Source organism: Papio anubis, chromosome 4, assembly GCF_008728515.1.
Source record: "Papio anubis isolate 15944 chromosome 4, Panubis1.0, whole genome shotgun sequence".
NCBI classification, from domain to species: Eukaryota; Metazoa; Chordata; class Mammalia; order Primates; family Cercopithecidae; genus Papio; species Papio anubis.
In genome coordinates this window covers 139,392,819-139,415,368 of record NC_044979.1, presented here as the reverse complement: position 1 = coordinate 139,415,368, position 22,550 = coordinate 139,392,819, and the positions used below count along the sequence as shown (strand labels likewise).

The following is a 22,550-nucleotide window of genomic DNA, read 5'->3' as shown; positions in this document are numbered from 1 at the left end:
AAAATTTAAAAATTAGCCAGGCATGGTGGCTGGGGCATGCCTGTGGTCCCAGGTACTAGGGAAGCTGAGGCAGGAAGATCACTTGAGCCCAGGAGATGGAGGTGGCAGTGACCTACCATCACGTCACTGTACTCCAATTAAAAAATAAGTGTGGGGCCAGGCGCGGTGGCTCACGCCTGTAATCCCAGCACTTTGGGAGGCCGAGACAGACGGATCACGACGTCAGGAGATGGAGACCATCCTGGCTAACACGGTGAAACCCCGTCTCTACTAAAAATACAAAAAATTAGCCGGGTGTGGTGGCACACGCCTGTAGTCCCAGCTACTTGGGAGGCTGAGGCAGAAGAATCGCTTGAACCCGGAAGGCGGAGGTTGTAGTGAGTAGAGATCGCACTCCAGCCTGGGAGACAGACTCCGTCTCAAAAAAAAAAGTGTGGAACTCAATAAATATGAGTTGTTATTACAGTGGCAAGCCCTGAAAGGTCTACAAAAGCCCAGTGGGCGAAGCTGAGGAAATGCCTGGGCACGACCCTTCTCATGGCATTCCCGGGGCGCCCGCATCAGCCCGTACCCATTCACGCTCGGGGACTTTCTCGGAATCGCGCTTCTTCTTCGAGCCGCCTCGAGGCGGGCCCCGTCCAGGTCTCTTTAGCCCCGCCCACTGATGAGGGGGCGTGGCCTCCTCAGGGCCGGGGCGTGGCCCAACCGGGAAATGGGGCGTCGAACTCCCCTTCCCAGTCTGGAGCCACCCAATCAAGGCGGGGCGGGAGACCGATCACGTGACCCGCAAGCGGTCTCACCCTCCTCATGTGCCAGTACCACCTCCTCCAGTCCCAGAGGGGGGATGTCTTACTGCTTTCCGGGAAGCAAACCCTTTGAGTACGGTTTGCGTCCACATAGCGTGAGGGTGAGATCCTTGGAAGCCACTGGGACCGTCTTTGCCCCCTCGGTGGGGTTTTGTCTCCTGGCTTCCCCCAAGTGCGAGGCGTTGGTCTCGCCCAGCCGGGTCTTGGGCGCGGCGGCGGCAGCCGCGTCACTGGCGGGCGGGATCCCTCCGCTCTGGGGAGGCAGCGCTGGCGGCGGGGTTGGGGCCACTGAGGAAATCCATCCGCGCCGCCGCCGCCGCCGCCTCCGCCGCGGAGGAAGACAGCGCCGCCCGCGCGCCGCTAGCGACCCCGCCGCAGAGTCCCACCGCCACAGGTACCTCCGCTGGCAAAAGGAGTCCTCGCGCCCCCCAGCCCCAATTTCCCGCAGGGGAACCTCTCTTCCTTCGGTCTCCCCGGGCTGGCCTCCTGGGAGCGGACGTAACTCCCCAGACCTCCCCTCCCTTCCTATCTGGCCCCGTCGCTCCCAAACCCGGAAGGGGAACTGGGGGGGACCCTCGCCCCCCACGGTGCGTGCACTTCCCCGCACCATCAGCGAAGTTTTTGCCCGACCCCAGACCCCAGCCCAGCCCCGACTGCCTCTTGCTCCCTTGGAAGTTGGGGGGCTAAATTCGGGGCTTCCTCTAGGCCCCGCCCCGCCCCCTTTCCCCACCGCCACCCTCCCGCCTGCCCCTGGGGAGCACCCCTCGTGTCCTCCACTGTCGCACCCCTGCCGGCCCTCGCCTTGCACAACCCCAAAATCGGGGAGAAGCAGGCAAGGCCGCGCGCCACCCTTCCTTTAGTCTCCACCCTACCCCTGATTTGGGTTCTGCTCGTGGTTTCTGGCCCCAGTCCCCAAAACCGGAGCCCTCGGCGCCCTATTCCCTTTACAGATCCCCACCCGAAGCCCAGCTCCCAGGCACCCGCCCCCCGCCCAGCTTTCTTTTGGGCAAAATGGAGGTCGTGGGGGCTGGAGGGCCAGGCCCACTGCGCTTCGCAGCGCCGCACCAGCCCGCGCCTTCCAGCTGCGAGATCCAGGGACCCTCCCGTCACCTCTCCTGGGCCCCGCCAGACCTGCGGAGGCGGTGGCACCCCCATTTCTCTATGGGACCCTGGCTGCTATATCCCTAGAATCTGGGGGCTGCTGAGGGCCCTGCGGGGTGATGGGGACCGAGGGCTGAGAGCGTCGCCCCCGCCCCCAGTTTCTTCCTCCAGCCCTGCTTCCTTCTGCCCTGGGCCTCCGGCGGTGCCGCCAGGCCTGGGCTGCTAGTAGCTGGAAGAGGCTTTGTGCGGGCCTGGGGGTTGGGTGGAGTAAGGAGTTCTGCCTGCGCCCCCCCCACACCCCGATTTTGAGGGTCACCCCCTGGCACTGGCGTAGAAAGCTGAACTTACAAGGAGGGGAAATGTCAGTGGGGAATAGGAACGCCCTGTGCCTGGGGGAAGTGGGAGCTGGGTGGGGGACACCTGGGTCGGCCGAGTGCAGTGTGTACGGCCGGATCGCACAGGTGTCCCGCGGGTGGGGAAGGACTCAGGCGCCCGGAGCGGAGCCAGCCAAGCCTCTGGGGCCCGGGCGCGAGCCCGCTGGCTGGGCCCCCCAGGTGTCCAGGGCGCCGGGGCCAGGCCGCCTGGGGCCTCCCGCCCGCGCCTGGGAGAGAGCAGCTCCGCGCCTCGGGGCCGGGGACCTCGTTGCGGAGCCGTAATTACTCGAGAGCGGCTCCCACGGGCTTTCTGCGGGCGCGGCGGGGCGGGCGGTCTCTGCGCTGGAGGGAGCAGCGGCTCGGGGCTGCCTTCCCCGCCGTTGTCACCCCCACCCGCGGCGGACGGCTAATGGGGCGCAGCCGGACCAGGGATTATCCGGGGTGAGCTGTCCAGAACCTATTAGCTCCCAATCGGCTTTTCCCAAATCCTGTAAACAGCCACCCGGGCCGGTTCTGGGGAGGGGCGGGAGCCTGGGTCGGGCGGGGGCGATGGGGCCGGGGGTGGGGTCACCCACCCTACAGGTCTCAGCCGTGGATGCGGTTGCCTTGGCAACGGGGCTAGGGTGGGGGCATTTCACCAATGAGGTGCTCTCGGTCCGGGTGACGGTTGCCTAGGCAACCCCACGAACAGCCTAGCTTCCCCCTCTGGTCGCTCCCCCCCACCCGCCACCGTCGAAGCTGGGGGTGTGTGTGGAGGGTGTGCGCCTTGTGGGGTGAATTTCAAGAGGCACCTCCCCTTTTAAAATTAGGTGCTTGGAGGGCGGTGCCGGTGCGGGCTGGGGCAGACGCCAGGTCTGTTTTCGAAGGGACACCCCCCCCCCAGTTCCTGCCGCGGGTGTCCCGCCCGGGCTGTGTCCGAGGGAGGGGTTTCCCCTGCGCTTCCTCTTGCACTTCCCGCTCCGTTTCCGGGGGGCGGGAGGAAGATTGGGGAAGTCGGCTCTTACTCGGCGACGTCTCCGTTGCCGGAGACCCTGGTTGTGCCGCCGCCCCTCCCCCCTCCCCTTGCTTACCCCTTCCGGGCCGTGCTGCAACCCCGCCTTTCCCCCCACTTCCCCGGCGGCCTAGGGCCTGACGTCAGCCCTGCATCCCCCAGGCCTCGGGCCAGCGGCCAGGAGCTGCCTCCCCCAGCCCCCGTCCCGCGGCCCCCAGCCGCCCCCAACCCCGCCCCACGGGCCCGGCGCCATGAGTGAGCTGGAGCAACTGAGACAGGAGGCCGAGCAGCTCCGGAACCAGATCCGGGTGAGGGCCTGATGCGGTATGGGCCTGGTGCGGTATGGGCCGGGAGGTGTGTACACCTCCCGGTGCCCTGGACCGGGCTGGGTGAGGGTGTTGGTGGGGGAAGGGGGAGGGAGGGCTCCTTAGTGGCTCAGAATCTGATTTTGTCCACTCCTGTCTTCTCGCCCTCTCCTACCCATCCTACCGTCTCTTGCATCTCTTTGGCTCTGCCATTCCCTATAGGATGCCCGAAAAGCATGTGGGGACTCAACACTGACCCAGGTGAGGGCACTCGGTGGTCAGGAGGTGACTGGGGTTGGAGGGCAAGGATCGGAGGCCGCTGCTCACTGCAGTCCTGCTACCTGGGCCTCCCTGAGCCCATTCTGTCTCTACCTCCAGATCACAGCTGGGCTGGACCCAGTGGGGAGAATCCAGATGAGGACCCGGAGGACCCTCCGTGGGCACCTGGCAAAGATCTATGCCATGCACTGGGGGACTGACTCAAGGTGTGTGTGTGTGTGTGGGCTGGCGCTGTGGGCCGACTTTCTAGCAGGCTGTGGGAGCAGCCTCCGATCTGGTGGGGTGAGTAGGCCACCAGAATACCCAGAGTATGTCTGGAAATAAGGTGACTCCCAGACATGCCCGCCAGACCTGGACAGGCAGGACCATGCTCGTGAGAACTTGTGGGCTGCAGCTGGAGACTGTCTCTCAGGTGGCTCATACCTGTAATCCCAGCATGTGGGGAGGCCAGGGCAGGATCACTTGAGCTCAGGAGTTTTGAGACCAGCCTGGGCAACATAGTGAGACCCTGTCTCTAGTAAAAATTGAAAAATGAGCCGGGTGTGGTGGTGCTCGCCTTGTAGTCCCAGCTATGTGGGGGAGGCTGAGATGGGAGGATCACTTGAGCCTAGGAATTCCAGGCTGCAGTGAGCTGTGATGGTGCCACTGCACTCCAGCCTGGACAACAGAGACCCTACCTTCTCCTACGCAATGGGAAGGGGGTGTGTCTTGCTTTCATGGCATCCTTCTGCTCTCCCTGCACCATTTCCCACCAGGCTGCTGGTCAGCGCCTCCCAGGATGGGAAGCTCATCATCTGGGACAGCTACACCACCAACAAGGTAGGGTGGTGCGGGCTGGGGGGTGGGGCAGGGTCACAGGGCCCTGACTGGCTCTGACCCTGGCGCTGCCTCTGCTCCACAGGTTCACGCCATCCCGCTGCGCTCCTCCTGGGTCATGACCTGTGCCTATGCGCCCTCAGGGAACTTTGTGGCCTGTGGGGGGCTGGACAACATCTGCTCCATCTACAGCCTCAAGACCCGGGAGGGCAACGTCAGGGTCAGCCGGGAACTGCCTGGCCACACTGGTGAGGGGCCTGGCCCGGCTAGCACCCTTTTTGGGGTCGGGAGGTGCACTGCCCTCCGTGTGGAGACCTGGCTGACCAGCTCCTTCCCCAGGGTACCTGTCGTGCTGCCGCTTCCTGGATGACAACCAAATCATCACCAGCTCTGGGGATACCACCTGGTGAGGCTCTGCCAGGGCTGAACAGTCTGGGTGAACTCACACTTCCTGCCTCAGGGGCCACTGTCCCAGTGCTCAGCACGCAGCGTGCACTGTAGTCTCTCTCTCCTGGTGGGCACTAAGGGGGTCAGGGAGGGATGCATCCCCTCCCCACCTAAGGCTCTGACAAGAACCTCCCTGAACCCTTTCACAGGGTTGGGCTCACATGGTGGGGCGGGGAGGGCAGGGACTCTGTTCTTTGCCCCGTCTCTTATCTTTTCCTTCTTCCTGTCACCTCTCCAGTGCCCTGTGGGACATTGAGACAGGCCAGCAGACAGTGGGTTTTGCTGGACACAGTGGGGATGTGATGTCCCTGTCCCTGGCTCCCGATGGCCGCACGTTTGTGTCAGGTGCCTGTGATGCCTCTATCAAGCTGTGGGACGTACGGGATTCCATGTGCCGACAGACCTTCATCGGCCACGAATCCGACATCAACGCGGTGGCTGTGAGTTCTGGGGCGAGTTGGGCCAGGCCCTCTCCACCAGGCTCCTGGCCCTGCCCCTCGCCCTCACCCCATCCCGGTCCCGTGTCCTGCAGTTCTTCCCCAACGGCTATGCCTTCACCACCGGCTCTGATGACGCCACGTGCCGCCTCTTCGACCTGCGGGCCGATCAGGAGCTCCTCATGTACTCCCATGACAACATCATCTGTGGCATCACCTCTGTTGCCTTCTCGCGCAGCGGCCGGCTGCTGCTCGCTGGCTACGACGACTTCAACTGCAACATCTGGGATGCCATGAAGGGCGACCGTGCAGGTGAGAGCTGGGGGCCCAGGCTGGGCGGGTGGGGACCTGGAGCCTAGGCCAAATGGGTTCTGACTTCTCCCTTCCTCACAGGGGTCCTCGCTGGCCACGACAACCGTGTGAGCTGCCTTGGGGTCACCGACGATGGCATGGCTGTGGCCACTGGCTCCTGGGACTCCTTCCTCAAGATCTGGAACTAACGGCCCCACCCCTGCTGGGCCCAGGCCGGGAGGGGCCCTGCCCACGCCCACACTACAGGCCAGGGCTGAGGGGCTGGGCGCACTCCCAGCCCCCTTCCCTGGGCCACGGGGCCTTGGGTCCCTGCCCTCCCACCCAGGTTTGGTTCCTCCCGGGGCCCCCACTGTGGAGATAAAAAGGGGATGGAATGGGGGAAAAGGAGGGGCAGGAGGCCCTCATCCTTCTGCTGCCCTGGGGTTGGGGCCTCACCCCTCTGGAGGGCCAGAGGCAGGAGGTGGAAACCCCAGGGGCTGGCTTTTTTAAAACTGGTTTTATTTTAATTTTTATTATATTTTCAGTTTTTCCATAAAGGAGCCAATTCCAACTCTGTACCTGGTCTCTGCCCTTGCTGTGTCCTTGTTTCTGAACTTTGCTGCCTGAGGGCTGCTGGGGGTGTGGGTGGTGGGGAGGGTATGGGGCCCACCAGGCAGCTGGGGCTGGGGACAGGGTCTGCACTCTCCCTCAGAGCAAAGCCGAAACCCCAGCCCAAAGCCTTCCATCCAGAGGTTGTTGGATAAACAGCCCCCTGCCGTGGTCTCCCCCATCAGGCTGCTGACCAGAGCCAGCCTGACCAGGTGGACCCTGCTCGGAGCTCCTAGTTCCCAACTCTGCGCAGAGCCACTCATCCCCATGGCTCTCCCCAGATAACGAGCAGCGGAGGCGGAACGGGAGAACACACACCAAGTTTTATTGGGAGAAGGGAGTATTTACAGGAGCAGGTAAAGAGGGAAGTCACACAGGGTGGAGAGGGGGCAGGGAGATTGTGGGTACAAGGCAGACAGGGAACACGGCGACCCCTGCACCCACCCCAACCCCAGGAAGGGCAGGGGAGCAGCGAGGGCCCAGGAAGACCGGGGCCGGGGGAAGGACAGCAACAGGGTCTGAGTCCCTGGGCAGGGGGGCTCAGGGGCTTGTAAACATTGACCACTCTCAGAAAGGGATGGGGGTGGGAGAGGGCTCCCCCTATACTTCCTCACAGGGTTAAGGCCTCTCCAGGCTCATGGGCCCCCTAAATCCAAAGTCTCTTTAGCTGGGGAGAAGGGGCAGGAAGAGACAGGAAGAGTGTCCCCCTTCCCCTGCATTGGCTGCGGCAGGGGTGGGGGGGTTACATTCAGTCACAACAGGAGTCTCCCCCACACCTGGCGAGAGGGAAGGGGAGCTGGGGGCCAGCAGCAGCAAACACTTCCCCCGGCCCGTCACCCCTTATTGCTTTAGAGAGAATATTGTCTTTTCAGGGACGCTAACACTGTGGGAACCAGGGAGAAGCAGGTGGGGGCCCCCCACCCCGAGGCCAGCTTGATCCCCCAACACTGACCTAGTTGCCACTTTGGTGCAAAAAAAAAAAAAACAAAAAAACAAAAAAACCCTAACAACAAAAACCAAACACCATCTTTCTGGGGCTAGATGGGGAAAGAAAGGGGCCACTCCCCACGTCCCCAGGGCAGGAGAGAGAAATACATTCATGGAGGGAGGCAGTGGCGGAGCCTTGCCCTAATACTGCACTCTGAGCAATGAGGTCAATGGGAGGAGCTGGATGAGAAACCCAAAAGACAAAACTTACAAAACCCAAAATGGGTGGAGACGAACCCAAGTAGGGGACTGGGAATAAGAAGTGGGTGAGCAATAGAAGGGGCAGCTTCCCTTGACCCAGGAGCCGCACGCTTCTCTTCACCCCAACCTTACCCAACGGTAAAAAGCGCATCATATCAGACCCGGGAGACCTCCTGCTCCTCTCCCATTTGGTCGGCGGAGGGGTCAGGTGCAGAGCTGGGTGGTCCATACCTCACAAGCTGGCTGCAGGCTGGGGCCCCAGGTGGCAGCCTCTCCACTGCAACCCTAAGCCCAAAGCCACCCACTCCTTGCCTTTGAGGCCCCTCCTCCTGCCCCCTTCACGGGAGAAACACCTCAGCCTTCTCTCTGCAGCCTCGGGAGCAATCATCCACCCCCGCCGCTCACAGAGGTGAGGCAGGAGCCAGGCAGGGGTGAGGTGGGGGCTTGCGGCCCAAAGAATACATTCACGTGGCAAGGCAGAGAACTAGGGCTTTCAGGTTCAAACCCAGGGTGTCCCCCAAAATGGCAGCGGTGGGGGACGCCCCTCACCAGGGCCAGAGTCAGAGTCCTGCTGCCCCACCCTGCCAGCCAGAGAGGTTGGCACAGCCTGGCCCCTCCCATCTACTCAGCCAGCACAGGATGGCAGCCAGAGAGCTGGGGCAGCTCTTCCAATTTGTGCAACTGTCCCCCAAAGCAGCGAAGCCAAGGGGCTACTTTGGCCCCACCCCGGACACCTCAGCCAGCCCTGGCGAAAGGAGCTGCTCACAGCGGGTCCAGTGGGCGGGGCTCAGACAGGCCTCCTGTGCAAACTGCTGGCCTTCAGCCTCTAGTTACCCCATGGCCCACCTTCCGGGGGGGTAAGTGTGGCCTTGGGGGCCAGGCAGGACAGGTCCACGGAGCCTGTGTCCCCACTGCCCCAAAATAACAGTGTGTTTTTTCTTTCAGCCTCCTAACCATTTTTTTTTCATTTTTCTTTTTTCTTAAAAAAACAAAAAACAAAAATCCTCTGTGGACCTTCCATCGTCACACCCACTATCCTCACAGCGGGAAGGGGTGTTTAGAGTCTAGTTTTTAACAATATTTTTGCCTCTCCTAACTTTTCTTCAAAGTCGTTTAAAATTAAAAAAAAAAAATAAAAAGAAAACCCCCTCCCCCAGTCTGTAAAGTGCCTCGTGGTGGGTGAGTTAAGGTGCATCGTGTGTTTGTAACAAGTGCTGGGGACCCCGCCCCTGCCTCCTCCTCTGCTCCCTGCGGGGAGCCTGCAGGCTGGGACCCTCGGTCCATGCCGCCGCAGCTGCCCTGGCCTACAGCCCAGGGGCTGGGGGTCCGGGCTGGTCAGTAGTCATCCACGCTCTCGATCTCACCAGAAGATCCGTGCAGGGAGTACCCTGAAGCCGGGGAGAAGCTGGGTCTGAGCTCTCTCCTGGGCTCCTCCTGCCCTGTGCCAAGGAAGTCCCGCTCCTGCCCCAGCCCAGCTCACCCAGGATGCTGGGGTCTGAGTGCAGCATCAGTGCCCGCCTCTTGGCCTTGCTGCCCTCCCCGGGGCCGAGTTTGGTGCTGTGGTTGGCCTGGAAGGCCGTCTGCAGGGAGGCGCTGCTCAGCCACGCCTCCTAAGGCAACGGAGAGGAGGGTGAAGGTCAAGAAGTGCCAGGCAAGCCCACCCCAGCTACTGGTGCCGGGTGCCTCACCTGCTGCTGCTGCCGCTGTTGGCTGGCTTTCTGCTTGGCCCTCCGCTCTAGGAATTGTTTGGCAAATTCTTTGGCTTCCAGCGTGTCCCCCAAGCAGGAACGGATATAATCGTGGACATCATAGGGGGATTCCACCTCCTTGAGGATCGCTACAGCCATGGGCACTGCAGGATGAGCGAGGGCTGTCAGGGCCCCCTGGCCAGGTCCGGAGCCCCAGGCCCCGCCCATTTCCTGGGCGCCGCTCACGCACCGTCCAGGCTGCCTGTGGCGCTCAGTGTGTGCAGCATCTGCTCACACCACTGGGTGAAGCCATCCTGGGGCCTGGGGATGCCCTGCAGCAGCTTCAGCAGCTTCTCTTCTTCCTCCGTCTTTTTGCGAATGGGCCGACCTGATAGGTGGCTGTACGAGTCACTGAAAGGGATGGGTGAGTCAGGGTCGGAAATCAGCTGGCAAGGGGCGGGAGAGTCTGCCACCTTCCCTCCCAGGGCCACCCCAAGCCTCCAGGTGCCACGCCCACCTGAGAGATGGGCTGCTCCGGCTGTTCTTCAGGCCGAGGCCGCGGACCAGGCTCCCGCCGCTCTTGGGGGTGTCCTCCCAGAGCCCCAGGCTGCTGCTGCCGCCCCCACTCTTGTCTGGCCCGCCCCACAGCGGCCCAGCCTCAGACACCCACTGGTTCAGGGGGGCAGTGCCCAGGCCCCCAAGCTGCTACAGATGGCAGAAGATCAGAGTGGCTCAAAGAAAGGCACCCCAGAAAAGCAGACAGGGAGGCTTCTTTAGGTGGCAAAGGGAGAGGGGTGAGGCGAGGGCCACAAGAGCTGTTGCCATCACAGGAGGGGCTGGGGTTTGGGCTGCACAAGTCTGGGCTTAGTGATCCCCCTCCCTATGCCACCCTGGAAACCACATGGGGGGGGTCGGAGGTTCCTGGCCTGCTCACCACTCGGTGGTTGGGGGCCTGGGCCCGAGCTGGCTCCCGAGGTGGGGGCTGTTTGTGCAGCTGCCGCTCGCCCTCCAGCTGCAACTCCAGGAGTGTCTTCATGGACAGCCCCTGCTTGGCCAGGCCAGCCCAGAGTGGGGGCGGGGAGCTGGGCGCAGGGGGCACGGGGACTGCCTGCTGCTGCTGCTGTAGCAACTTCAGCAACAGCTCCTGCTGCCGTACCTAAGAGGGGGACACAGTGAGGGGACCTGACGAGGGCTCTCTCCCCAGCCAGCTGAGGCTCGGGAGCACCCACCTGCTTGCGCCGAAACAGCTCTTCCTCCTCTTGCCGCCGCTTCTGCTCCTCCTGCTGCTGCTGGCGGCGCTTCTCCTCCCGGCGCTTGCGTTCCTCTTCCTCCCGCTTCGCCCTGAGCTCCACTTCTCTGCGCTCCTGGAACTGAGACCAGTGACTGATCAGGGGAGAGCTGCAGGGAACAGCTTGGGGCCTGCCTCAGTCCACCCTTTCATTCCCAGGGCCTCAGCCCCAAGATGCCTACTCACTTTATGTTGCAGCTGGAGTTGTTCTAGAATTGGACCCTGAGTCGAAGAGTTAATTGGTATGTCCCAAAGACTGGCCTCACCACCTGCAGGGGGCAGGGGGCAGAGGCAGCTGCAGGTGGGCACTTGGGCCCACTGATCCAGTCCAGCCGCAGCAGTGGGCTCCCCAGCCAGAATGGCAACTAGGGGTGCAAGGGTGGGGAGCAGACCCCGGACCCCAGTTCACCCGGAGACTGCCTTGGGGGTGGGGGCCAGACAGGCCACACACCTGACTGTGATGAGGCTGAGGTATGTACGTCCCAGAGGCGGCCCGAATCCGGCACCGACAAGGACCGGCTCATCGTCGGGAGCAGGTTCTGGTCCCCGCCTCTGAGGAGCAAATCGTGGATTCTCAGGACCCCAAATCCATCTCTGGTCTGTCCCCGTTCCCTACCCTGTATCCTGAGGGCTAGCATGCGCCACGCACCTGGGGGGTTTGAGCGCCTGGAGCTGCTGCAGGAATGCCGTGAGCTGCTGCTGCTGCGGCGTCGGCGGCGGCGTCGGCGTCAGGTCCCCCAGAGCTGCCTTTTCTCGAAGCGCGCATTGTGGGAGCTGGCGGCTGCAAATGGGACAGTGGAGGTGGTGGGCCACAGAGCCAGCTCCGGGCCTTCTCCCAACCCATCCCAGGCCCCCCATACCTGCTGACCAGCTGAAGAAACTGCTGGTGCTGCAGCTGCTGGTACAAGGCAGCCGCGGCCAGCTCCTGCTGCTTCTTCAGCCGCTCCTGGTCCATGTTTCCCTGCTCGGGTGAGAGTTCGGCCAGTGCCCGCAGCAGCGAAGAGGGGACTCTGCTGGACTCCTGCCCGCACCCCTTACACCCTGTCCCTCCATGCAGGGGAGAGGCGGCTCACCAGCAGTGGGGGTGGTGAGGGCCCTGGGGCGAAGGGCACACGGCCCCACATCTTGATCACCTCGCCTAGAGGCTGGAAGCCCTCATCACAGCCCCGCTTCACCAGCAGTGACATGGAGAAGTAGCCAGCCTGGAACCACTCTGCCATCTCCTGTGTCGTGAAGGGGCCTGGACAGGGAGCAAGGGAGCAGGAGAACCACTGTGGTCACAGGGTAGGCCAGAGACACCCTGAACCAGAATGGCCCTGAGCAGCCCTCCCATCCCACACAAGTACCTTGGATCTCGCCCTGCGGATCCTTGTAGAACCACTTCCGGGCAGCTCCATGGCTGAGCGGGAGGGCAGTGGCGGCTGCAGAATGGCGTAGGCCCTGGGTCTGCATGGCAGCTGTGAACTGCTCCTCTTCCAAGGAGCTGTCCTGCAGGGAGGCCACCAGCTTCTCTGCCTCCTGGAAGCCCAGGAAGAGAAGAAAGTCTCAGCTGCCAATCTCAGCACCATCAGGATGGGGATGGAGCTTGGGATGGGGATGGAGCTTGAGCTGGGGCCGGGGCCGGGGCCAAGCAGGTCAGGTGGTCAGGAGAAGTGTGAAGGGTCCCTCCCACTTTCTCAGGCCCCCACACCTGCTGCAGGTGCTTTAAGCCTTCATCATCCTCCAGATCTCCAGGTGGGCCAGCAGGGGAGCCCACCCCAGGACTCAGCTGGATCCCCCGAATATCATCTGGAAGGCATGAGGACAGGAGGTGGAAGGGAGAGCGGCAAGGAGACAAGATAGCCTCCGCCCACCCTCACTCCAGAACACTGAGCTCTTGTCATGGCTCCTCAATGTGAATGCCCTGTGTGCCCACCCCCACAAGAGAGGACCACTTTCTCTCACAGCCCCAGGGCACCCGGGAGGTAGGTCATCCTCCCTTCCTACCTTCGGCCACTGGGGGCTCTTTCTCTGCAGCTTCGTCCCCATCCCCGTTTGTCCCCCAGAGTGGGCCCAGGGTGGGTAGTGGGGACGGGGAGCTGGACTTCTCCTCCTGAGGAGGCAGTGGGGTCAGCTCCTTCCCACCTAGAAGAGGAAGATGGCCAGAGTTCAGAACCAAGGGCTGGGCCTGCCACGCGAGTGAGCACAAACCCTTGAGTGTGTGGCTGGACCCGCGGGTCACCCTCCCCCAGGCCAAGTCCGCCACTTCACTTGGGTCAACTCAACTAATGGTGGAGCGGGAATGCGGTGCCCTGACCCTTGCCTCCATGTGCCAGACGCAGCAGGAACGTATCAACACTGCACAACACCATACAACCCCGCAGACTTCACCCCAGGTTCTGCAGTTTCTTCAAGGGACTTTCAAAGGTCATTCTGATTATGCCTGATTTCTATCTGGTACACTGCCTTGAAGACATGGCTCTGCTAACCCCTGGTTCCTCTCAACCTCTCAACACTCTTCTTCCACTTCTAAGTAGCCTGATCCTACAGGTAGGTGGGCAGCAAGTGCCCAGCCTGGCAAAGAACCCCCATGCCAGTCTGGCCTGGCCCCAGGCCCGCTGGGCACCCCACAGGCTCACCTGCCTCAGGCCCTTCTTCCTCTAGCCCTTCGGAAGGCTCCTCCTCCTCCTCCAGCCCTTGGAAGTCCAGCTCCTGCTCCTCAGGAATGGGCTCCTTGGGGCCCTTCTGCATGGGGCAGGGGTGGGGGGGCAGAGAACAGCTGAGTGGGTGAGGAGGAAGAGGACCCCAGCAGGGCAGGTTCCCACCCTCGCCTCCTCGCAGATACCTTGAGAGGCAAGAAGGCCCCAGAGGCATCAAAGGTGCCCATTTCTTCATCCTCATCGTCCAGGCACCACTCTGGGAGCCCATCCTTGTCCTCCTCAAAGCCGTCAGGCACTCGGCACCGCCGCAGGTGAGAGCTGCCTCCCCCTCCCCGCCCCTCCTCTTCACCACACCCGCCTCGATCCCCTCGCAAATCAAATTCAAACTTGCGCCTCCGTTCCCCATGTTCCCGCCAGCCAGCAGAGCGGGGACCGCCATCTGCGCAGGAAAAGTCAGGGAGAAGAAGAGTGGGTACCCAAGCGAAGCTGGCGGCCCTCTCTGCTGCAGCTCACGGAGCACCTCCAGGGCTGCTGTCCCAGTCACTCCCACACCAGCCAGCCTCTGCTACCTCCCAGGGGCTACAGGAGCCCACCCTCTCATGACAGTTCCTGCTCCCCACTGCCCCTACCAATGCTACTGGGCCCCAATCTCACCAGGGCTGGCGGAGCGCCAGCGGTCGCCATCTCGCCGGGGCCCTGCCCCAAGCCTCCAGCTGCCCTCCTCCTCCTCCTCCTGCTCCTCCCGTAAGGAGCGCCAGTTCTCGCTGTCTGAGCGGGCATGCTCCTTCCTTGGGCCAGCCCCTCCCTCCTCAAACCCACATCGTGCTGGGAGATGGAAGAGAGGGGCAGTTATCAGAAAGGCAGCGTGGTACCTGGACCCTCAGGAAGCGTGGGGGGCCAGCTCCAGGCCCTCCTGCCCCCAGCACCTCTGAAATAAACACCCTCAGACTGGGCCACCCATCTTGATCCTCCCCGCTGCCCCGGCCGCTGCCCTCAGCAACCTCGTACCTCCATCCCGCCTTGCTGACTTCTCAAACCGCCTGTCGCCTCTGCAGGAGGGGAAACGTGTGGGTCAAAAACAGTACAGCCTCCCCACCCACCCTTTGCGACCGCCCCATGCCTTGTCCACTGTGCCCTGAGGCAGTGGAGGGAGGAAGGGGACAGAGGAAACCAGGGGTCAGGAGAACAGGGATCTCTGACAGGGCTTATCTGGTAGGCCTCTGTTACCCTCTAGCAACAGGAACCAGGCCTCCCTCCCTGGCCTGCCCTGCTCTATGCCACACCCCCTCCCGGCCCCACCTGTCATCCCAGCTCTGGCTGCGCTGGATCTCCCGGGGGCTTCGTCCAAAGGCCCCATCACCTTCTTCGATGCTTCTTTGGTAAAAGCAGCTGTCACCGCGGCCACGGCCTAGATAAGAGGCCAGATGCACACTGAAACCTGCTGCACGTCCTCGAAGTCAGGGGCCCTGATCTGCCCGCCCCCGGGACACGCCATCACCCCTCTACCTCGGCTCCGCGTGCTGCCCCTGCCTCGGGAGGTGCCAGTCAGCGGGGGGCCAGCCCCTTTCCCCATCAGCCTCAGCACAGCCACGCTGTTCACTGACAGGGAGAAGTTTCTCTGAGGAGGGAGCCAGGGGAGGGAGTGAGGACCCAGGTACCTGACCACCCCCACTCCCACCCCACAGCACCCTCCCGGCCTGTCTCCCCAGCACAGGCCCCTCTCCTCCTAGCCCGACTCACGGCCACCCCTCCCGGGCCCCCGCAGCCTCAGCTCCTGGCCTGGCCCCACCTGTTCCTCCTCAGTCAGCGGCTCCAGGGCCAGGGGCTGCAGTGGCTCGTCCTGCAGCACCGCGGCAAACTCCTTGTCCTGCAGCTCTTCTGGGACCTGGCGGTGGGGTGGGACAGCCAAGACACCACATGCTGCCAGATCCCCTCCATGGGCAGAGACCACCGCCGCCAACAACCCTCGCCCACGCACCCACCTTGTTCTCCTTGACGTAGAGGGCCAGCATCTCCTCTCGCCCATAGCGGTAATCAGCCAGCTTGTATTTGGGCATGGCAGGGGATGGAGGTGGGGAGACCACGCTGCCGCCCCCAGACAGGGCCCTGAGCCTGGACACGACACAGAGAGAAGAAGACAGGTCAGGGCAGCCTGACTGTGTTTTCCCGAATCTCCACGGCAGCCGAGGCACATATGACTCACCACTCAGGCCCAAAGTTGAGTGTCTCTGCTGCCATCGTGGGGCTAGGCGTGTTTCTGAGAGACCGGGGGTGGGGCGGAGGGGACCTGGCGTTCACTCTCCAAACACCTGTCGGGGAACGGGGCCATGGAGAACAGCACATGAAGGAGACCTTTCAAGTGCAGGGAGGACACCCCGGGGTACATCCTGGTAGGCATGGCAATGCGGCCCGGACTAGCTGGTGGGTCACCTGGGGTCTAAAAGGACTCACCTGAGCCAGCCACGTGGCCACTCACACCATGAGTTACCCAGAGATGAGTCCAGACGGTGAAAGACCTGGGGGAGGCGAGGAGATGGGAAGCTCGAGTCCTTCCAGCCTCCGTGGGGCAACCTCCCTCGGCCCAGGGCTCACCTGGCAGCCTGGCCCAGGAAGCAGGAGGGCAGGGGCTGATGCTGGAGTGAACAAGGGTCCCCAAGCCACTGGGAATTGGTCTGGCCTCAGTAGAGCCTGGGAGCGACCTTCACATCTGGGAAAGACCCTTAAGGAGAGCAAGGGGGAGGAGATAGGGTTCAGGACAAGGCTCTGCTGGCAGCCCTGCCCTGCCCTGCATGACGGGAGAAGTCCATTCGCTGGGTGGTATCTCTGGGCATCAGCACCCTCACCACCCTCTCTGGGAGGCTGAGACAGGAGGTGCAGCGCAGAACTCAGGGAGGGAGGCAGCCGAGGCCAGGATGGATGTTCAGGGCAAAGATAAAACAAAAACAAGCAAGCAAGCAAAAACTCACTAGAGCCACAAATAGCTTACAGAGAAAAGGTCAGTTACGGAGAGAAGGATTAGAAATAAATCTAGGAGCAAAATTCTTTCCTTTATGAAAAAAATCACAGTTGGCTGCTCAGAAGCTCAAATCCAGGGGCTTGGTCTGGGGAGAAACCCAGTGAAAAGGAGCAGGAGGTGATTCTAGGGCCACAGACGGGTACATGACGAGGCTCCAGGCAAGCCTGAGCCAAGGCACCTCGGGCTGGTTTCCCCCACAGGAATCACACCCAGACCACCGCCCCCCAATCAAGAACGGAGGCTGAAACAACCAAGCCACCAAGGGAACGAGGATCTCAGGATACCGGCTGGGAAGCAGCCTCTGGCACCATCAGGTAGAAATAAGGTCAGGGCAATGGAGGCTGGTGGGGGTGCAGCGGCAGCCTGTTCCTCTAAGGGACGATGGAGGGGACTCTCAGGAGGAGGCGCATCCCTGGGGACCCGGGCAGAGGACTCAGGCGGGTGGGCGGGGTCCAGGCGCTGCAGAGCTGTTGTCACTGGCTGGGAGGGAGGCTGGCCGGGCTTGGTGCTGCAGCTCCCATCAACTCCAGGACGCCACAGTCTGGGAAAGAAGAGGAAGGGGGTTCCACCAGGGTGCTAAGGGGGAAAGGCCATCAGCCCCAGCTGAGCCAGCAGCCCATGACATGCCGAGGCCTGCTCAGAGTCCCAGCACCCCAGGGGGAACCACAGGGCTCAGAGGCAACCCAGGGCCAGGGTGGCCTCCCCTGGGGCCTCTCCCTCCTCAGCCTCGGCTGGATGCTCCGGTGGTGGTGTGCTCCACGCCACGCAAAGCCACCAGCCTGTCACTGACTGCAGGTGGCCTCCTAGAGCAATCTGGGGACTGGATGAGACTTGAGGACATGATGCTAAGTGAAACAGACCAGCCAAAAAAGGAGAGTTAGACCTTACTTCTCTTCCATGAGGTCTCTAGAGGAGGCACTCACTGAGGGAGGAAGGTAGAAGGGCAGTCACCAGGGGCTGAGGGGACAGGGAACTGTTGCTGAAGGGCCCAGAGCTTCAACTGAGGAGCAGATCCTGGGGCCGCTGGTAGTCAGGGCCAGACACCAATGTGAGTGTACTCAGTGCCACAGAACAGCACAGTTAGAGACAGTTAAAGTATCCAAATTTTGTTGTATATTTTACCACAATAATCACTTTTTAAAAAAAGCTTTAGGGAACAAAAGGTATCTGGAGATAACCACCGCATACCTAAGTTTTCCCCACTCCAAGAAAAACACCCTACATTCCTTCAAATCAGCCTCAGGAGAGGCTGTTTTGAGCCTCCTCCAGTTCATTCCTTCTAGAAGGCCAGAAGCTCATCCTGCAGGCATGAGGGTGGGAGAGGGTAGAACAGAAAAGGGACCACCTGGCCAGCACAATGGCTTATACCTATAATCCCAGCACTGTGGGAGGCTTGGAGAGAGAAGTCCGAGACCAGCCTGAGTAACAGAACAAGACCATGACTCTACAGAAACAATTCTAAACATTTTTTTAAAAAGAAAAAGCGGCCAGGCGTGGTGGCTCATGCCTGTAAACCCAGCACTTTGGGAGACCGAGGCAGGAAGATCACCTGAGGTCAGGAGTTTGAGACCAGCCTGGCCAACGTTGCAAAACCGTCTCTACTAAAAATACAAAAATTAGCCGGGCCTGGTGGTAGGTGCCTGTAATCCCAGCTACTTGGGCGGCTGAGGCAGGAGAATTGCTTGAATCCAGGAGGCGGAGGTTGCAGTGAGCCGAGATCGCGCCCCTACACTCCAGCCTGGGCAACAGAGCAAGACTGTCTCAAAAAACAAAACAAAAAAAATCTTAAAGTGATGGCCTCACACTGCCCCCTGCCAGGCGCAGCAAGGGCAGCTCTCCTGGGTGCCTCCGGCTGGAGTCCCCCATCCTGACTGTGTCTTGGCTGCAAGGGGCACACAAAGGGGGAGTGGCTCATGCAACCTGAGGACAGCGACACCAAGACAGGGGAGAGAGCAGGCCCAGAGCAGGAAAAAGCCCATGCCACCTGCCTTCTTGGGAAGAAACCAGGAGACTGAGGTTAACTCTCTAGGTGCCCCCACAACAGGGTCTGGTGCTGGAAGCTGGTAGTGCCTGGCCCCATCCTTGGACTAAAGGAACTAGTGGCGCAGCTGCAGGCTACCATGGGGCTCCCACCCTCCAACAGGTTCTGGACTCAGGGCCCCTCTGCTCCTCAGGGGGCTCCTGGCCAAGTCTGGAGATATTCTGGGCTGTCACCACTGGGCAGGGGGTGCACAGGGCATCCCCACAGCCAAGAGCTATGTGACTCCAGATTCCAAGCACGCCAGTGCTGAGATGCCCTCCTCTGCGCCACGAGCACGGGCAGAGCCCTCGGGGGTCTACTGGGCCAAGGGGAAGGCAAGGGAAGCCAGGTGTGTGCAAAGCTGGGTCACTCTCCTCTCTGAACAGCAGGGATATCATTCCCTAATTACACTGTCCCACGAGGGAAATCTGAAATCCTGCCAGGAGGAAATCTTTGAGAAAAGAACAGATTTTTTTTTTTTAAGAAAAACTGCCTAAGTTTGTCTATTGCAAGCTCTCAAAGCCAGGCATCTGATTCCTGTCCAATGAAGACAAGAGCAGGAGGTGGCGGGGGGGATGGGGGACCGCCACCTGCCCGCCTCAGCTTTTCCGGCTGAGCTTTCTCAGCTAAGGGTCTCCTCCTCACAGGCCCCTTCCAGCCTGTCCCCCGCCCTGGCCCTTCCCTCAAGCCTCGCCCCCTCCCCACCCCTTCTCTTTCTCAGGCCTGTCTACCCTCAGTCCCCCAGCATCTGAATCAATGCTTTTGAAAGACTGCCCCCTGCCGGAGACAAGGGGCGAGGACATGCTGGGCCTGGGTGCTCCAGCAGGCGCCAGGGCGCGGGAAGGGAGCCCGCTCTCTGGGGCTCAGAACTCAAGGGAGAAGGAAAAGACGGAGAACAGGCGGTTCCAGTGCACATTCAGCTAAGAACATTATCTCCTCACTCCATCACCCCTAAAATTAGCTCCAACACGGGGCACTGTGCCTTGGCACAGAACAGTGCCACTTAAACAGAAGCAAAGTCCCCAGTTCCCCAACACTGGAGCGACCGCCCAGCCCCAGGCCTGCTGGAGGGGACCTGGGCCTTTCTCAGGATGGAGATTCTCCAAGCGTGGTAGGATGAAGACGCTGAGGCTTAAAGAAGAGATGCAAGCCCGCATTCCTCGCGGCTGGTCAGTTATCCCTGCTCTCTCCTCTCTGAGCCATCCCAACAAATCATACCACCACTTGGCAATTGCCTACAAGTTAACAGTTTTTAAGCATTTTCACTCTTTACCTCCTGTGATCCCTTTTGCCCACTTGCCCAGCCTTGGGCTCCAGCCAGGGAAAACAAGGAGGAAGCTGCTCCGACAGTGTGCCCCGACATCCTCGACACTCTATGCAATACTGGAGGTGTGCACGGTGGCAGTAATGACCATCCCAAACTCTCAAGCGTTACTCTGTGAGTTTGAAGCCATTTCACATTTTTTAGACTTTCAACCTCCTTCATCTAGCCGCCTCCTCTCATCTTCTCTCCTCTATAGTGGGCTATTTTTCTTTTTTAATTCCCAAATTCTAATAGCACATGTAAAAGGGCTAACGCATCAGATCACGGACACAAGACTGATGTGTCCAACAGGAGAACAAGCTAGTTCAGAAGTTTAAGCACATGGTCCACTTGACTAACCACCACATGGGACCCTCAGGGCCCCTGGTTCCCAGGCAATGGCAGGGACACCAAGTCCAGGTCTACCCCCAAATCCTTCCCAATGACACGACAGACCGCTGGGGTACCAAGACCTACAATCTAAGAAAATCAGATTAGAGCTGGCTAGCCTGGTGGAGGGTGGCTAGCCTAAGTCTGCAAAAGGCACAGGAAAGATGGGAAGGAGAAAGAACCCCAAATCCCCCATGTCGACAGCAAAGAAGAGATCCTTACTGGTACCACCGATGGTGTTTCCATGCCAAAGGCCAGGGGTTGGCGGGGTTCTAAATAGAAACTGCTATATGGACTCGAAGGGGCAGTGCAAAGAGGATGGGAAAGCTGACGATCTTCCAGAACAACACTTTGAAAGGCAAGAGGGAAGTAAGGCTTGGGTGATTGGAAAAAAAAAAAATTCAATCCAACTAACAAGTCTTTATGTAGCATCTCCCAGTTCTTGGCACTAGGATACAACAGACCTAGAGTCTCACCGGGAAAGCGAGTAATGACTGTGTAACAAGAGGAGACAAACAAGGGGCTCTCAAAAAGTTACTTGGAAATTTTTTTTTTTTAAGGCAAGGTGTGAGAGCTGTGGCCAGGGAGCTGCTGCACCGAGGGGCATGAGCTGGGAAGGGCCTGGCCTGGGACGGGGAGGGAAAGCAGCCTCTACCATGGAAGGTGTTTCCCGCGGTTGTGCAACTGGGAAGAAGACCCCAATGACCCAGCACTAAGATCGCCGGAGCGAAAGGAAACGGAGGTGAGGAGGACTCAGGCGAGGTGCCTGGGTGGAGGAGAAGGCTTCCATGTTGGCCAAAGTCGTGGAAAGCTTGGACTTGGGGAACCGCAAGGCCCAGCTCCTTCCGAGGGGAACCCAAAGGCGCGCTGGGGAGAACTCCGGGGAGCGCGGGGCCCGGACACCTTAGGACGCTAGGGTCGGGGGCCCCCAGGCGGCCCACAGCAGGGCTTGGCAGAGGCCCGGGGGCGACCGTTAGGAGCGCGGGGTTGGAAGGCGGCGGGCCGGCCCGGGAGGACGCCGTGCCCTTCAGGGAGGGGCGCCAGGTGCGCGGGGGTCGAGCGGTCGCCCTGCCGGGCGCCGGCTTCCTGGGGCCTCCCCGAGGCTGGCCGGCTCTGGGGAGGTCCCGGCGGCGGGGAGGGGCCGGAGCGGGCGGGAGGGCGGGCGGACGCACCGGGCGGCGACGGCGGCGGCGGCCTCGGGGAGGAGACGGGAACCTCGTCGGCGGCCCGCGCGCTGGCTCCAGCGTTTCGCTAGCTCGCGGGCTCGGCGCGGCCGCCGCGGCGTCGGGGGCGGGCCTGCCCCGGGGCCGGGCTGTGAGCTGGGGGCCGCGGGAACGCCGGGCGCTTACCGCGGGCGGCGCAAGGGTCCGGTCCGGGGCGTGGGCGGCGCGCGGCGGGCTGGGGCCGGGGACGGCGGCGGCGACGGGGGAGGGGACGCTGGCGCTCCCGCGGCGGCCGCTCCTCTGTGTTTGTGTTTGTAGCAAGATGGCTGCCCGCCTCGCACCACGTGACGCGGACGCGGGGCCGCGGGGCCGCCCCCTCCTCCGCCGCCGCCGCCGCCGCCGCCTCCCTCCGCGGCTCCGGCCTGCGCCGCCTCTCCTCGTGCGCTCCTCGCGTGCCCCGCGCGCCGCTGTCCGGACGCCAGTCGCCCCCGACAGCCCCCACCTTCCCGCCCCGGCACGTGACCCGGGCGCCCGGCTGGTCACGTGACGTGGGCCCCCAACTGCGGGCGGGGTCGGCCCCAGAGCGCCCCCTTCTCCCCCACCTCCTCCGACCCTGCGACGCGCGACCCTTGGAACCGAGGCCGCGGCCTCCCTGGCGGTCCAGTTTCCTCCAGGAAGCCCGCCTGGATGACAGGAGAGAATAAAATCCAGAACCCTTCATCAGGCGTCCTGGGATGTGTGAAATAAGTGGCTCAGGCAGATGAGTTGACTCTCAAGAGCCTCTTTTATTTTTTTTTCTTATTATTTATTTAATTATTGAGACAGCCTGTGGCTCTGTCGCCCAGGTTGGAGTGCAGTGGCGGGATCTCAGCTCACTGCAACCTCCACCTCCCGGGTTCAAGTGATTCTCGTGCCTCGGCCTCCCAAGTAGCTAGGATTACATGCACACACCACCAAGTTCGGCTAAATTTTTGTATTTTTAGTAGTGAAGGGGTTAGCCATGTTGGCCAGGCTGGTCTAGAACTCCGGACCTCAAGTGATCTGCCTGCCTCGCCCTCCCAAAGTGCTGGGATTACAGGCGTGAGCCACCGTGCCCGGCCTCTCTCTCTCTATATATATATTTATTTATTTATTTTTTTTTTTTTTTTTTTTGAGACGGAGTCTCGCTCTGTCACCCAGGCTGGAGTGCAGTGGCCGGATCTCAGCTCACTGCAAGCTCCGCCTCCCGGGTTTACGCCATTCTCCTGCCTCAGCCTCCCGAGTAGCTGGGACTACAGGCGCCCGCCACCTCGCCCGGCTAAGTTTTTGTATTTTTTTTTTTTTTAGTAGAGACGGGGTTTCACTGTGTTAGCCAGGATGGTCTCGATCTCCTGACCTCGTGATCCACCCGTCTCGGCCT

The 22,550-nt window shown here is 61.5% G+C and overlaps 2 protein-coding genes and 1 long non-coding RNA gene across 12 annotated transcripts; 2 read left to right on the top strand and 1 right to left on the bottom strand.

The window, feature by feature from the left end:
- The first annotated feature begins 486 nt into the window (after window positions 1-486).
- GNB2 (G protein subunit beta 2) lies at window positions 487-6,425 on the top strand. 2 transcript variants are annotated; one of them, XM_003918892.3, is made up of 10 exons: window positions 487-1,200; window positions 3,435-3,580; window positions 3,800-3,838; window positions 3,956-4,062; window positions 4,612-4,675; window positions 4,758-4,920; window positions 5,012-5,078; window positions 5,358-5,559; window positions 5,652-5,868; window positions 5,950-6,425. In XM_003918892.3, the coding sequence occupies exons 2-10, from the start codon at window positions 3,524-3,526 to the stop codon at window positions 6,054-6,056; spliced, it is 1,023 nt and encodes a 340-aa protein (XP_003918941.1). In that variant the 5' UTR covers window positions 487-1,200; window positions 3,435-3,523; the 3' UTR covers window positions 6,057-6,425. The 2 variants fall into 2 exon arrangements, with proteins under 2 accessions (XP_003918941.1, XP_031521407.1); XM_031665547.1 differs by having other exon boundaries at window positions 3,407-3,580.
- Window positions 6,426-6,760: 335 nt separating this feature from the next.
- GIGYF1 (GRB10 interacting GYF protein 1) lies at window positions 6,761-21,601 on the bottom strand. Of its 9 annotated transcripts, none has more exons than XM_021933460.2 (27): window positions 21,338-21,600; window positions 16,246-16,816; window positions 15,852-15,978; window positions 15,711-15,775; window positions 15,463-15,568; window positions 15,242-15,371; window positions 15,049-15,144; window positions 14,766-14,877; window positions 14,559-14,667; window positions 14,268-14,308; window positions 13,914-14,084; window positions 13,445-13,698; window positions 13,239-13,344; window positions 12,607-12,744; window positions 12,311-12,408; window positions 11,967-12,138; window positions 11,694-11,860; window positions 11,481-11,581; window positions 11,270-11,401; window positions 11,072-11,172; window positions 10,807-10,889; window positions 10,562-10,702; window positions 10,267-10,488; window positions 9,850-10,037; window positions 9,583-9,743; window positions 9,333-9,496; window positions 6,761-9,254 (listed from the first exon to the last, which is right to left on the bottom strand). In XM_021933460.2, the coding sequence occupies exons 5-27, from the start codon at window positions 15,495-15,497 to the stop codon at window positions 8,949-8,951; spliced, it is 3,228 nt and encodes a 1,075-aa protein (XP_021789152.1). In that variant the 5' UTR covers window positions 15,498-15,568; window positions 15,711-15,775; window positions 15,852-15,978; window positions 16,246-16,816; window positions 21,338-21,600; the 3' UTR covers window positions 6,761-8,948. The 9 variants fall into 9 exon arrangements, with proteins under 9 accessions (XP_021789152.1, XP_021789150.1, XP_009197457.1 ...); XM_021933458.2 differs by having other exon boundaries at window positions 16,560-16,816; XM_009199193.2 differs by having other exon boundaries at window positions 6,761-9,032; window positions 9,125-9,254; window positions 15,852-16,816; window positions 21,338-21,597.
- Window positions 12,367-13,896, top strand: LOC116274557. The gene is made up of 3 exons (XR_004183313.1): window positions 12,367-12,584; window positions 12,936-13,570; window positions 13,677-13,896. It is a non-coding gene; the product is annotated as an uncharacterized LOC116274557 (long non-coding RNA).
- Window positions 21,602-22,550: the final 949 nt, after the last annotated feature.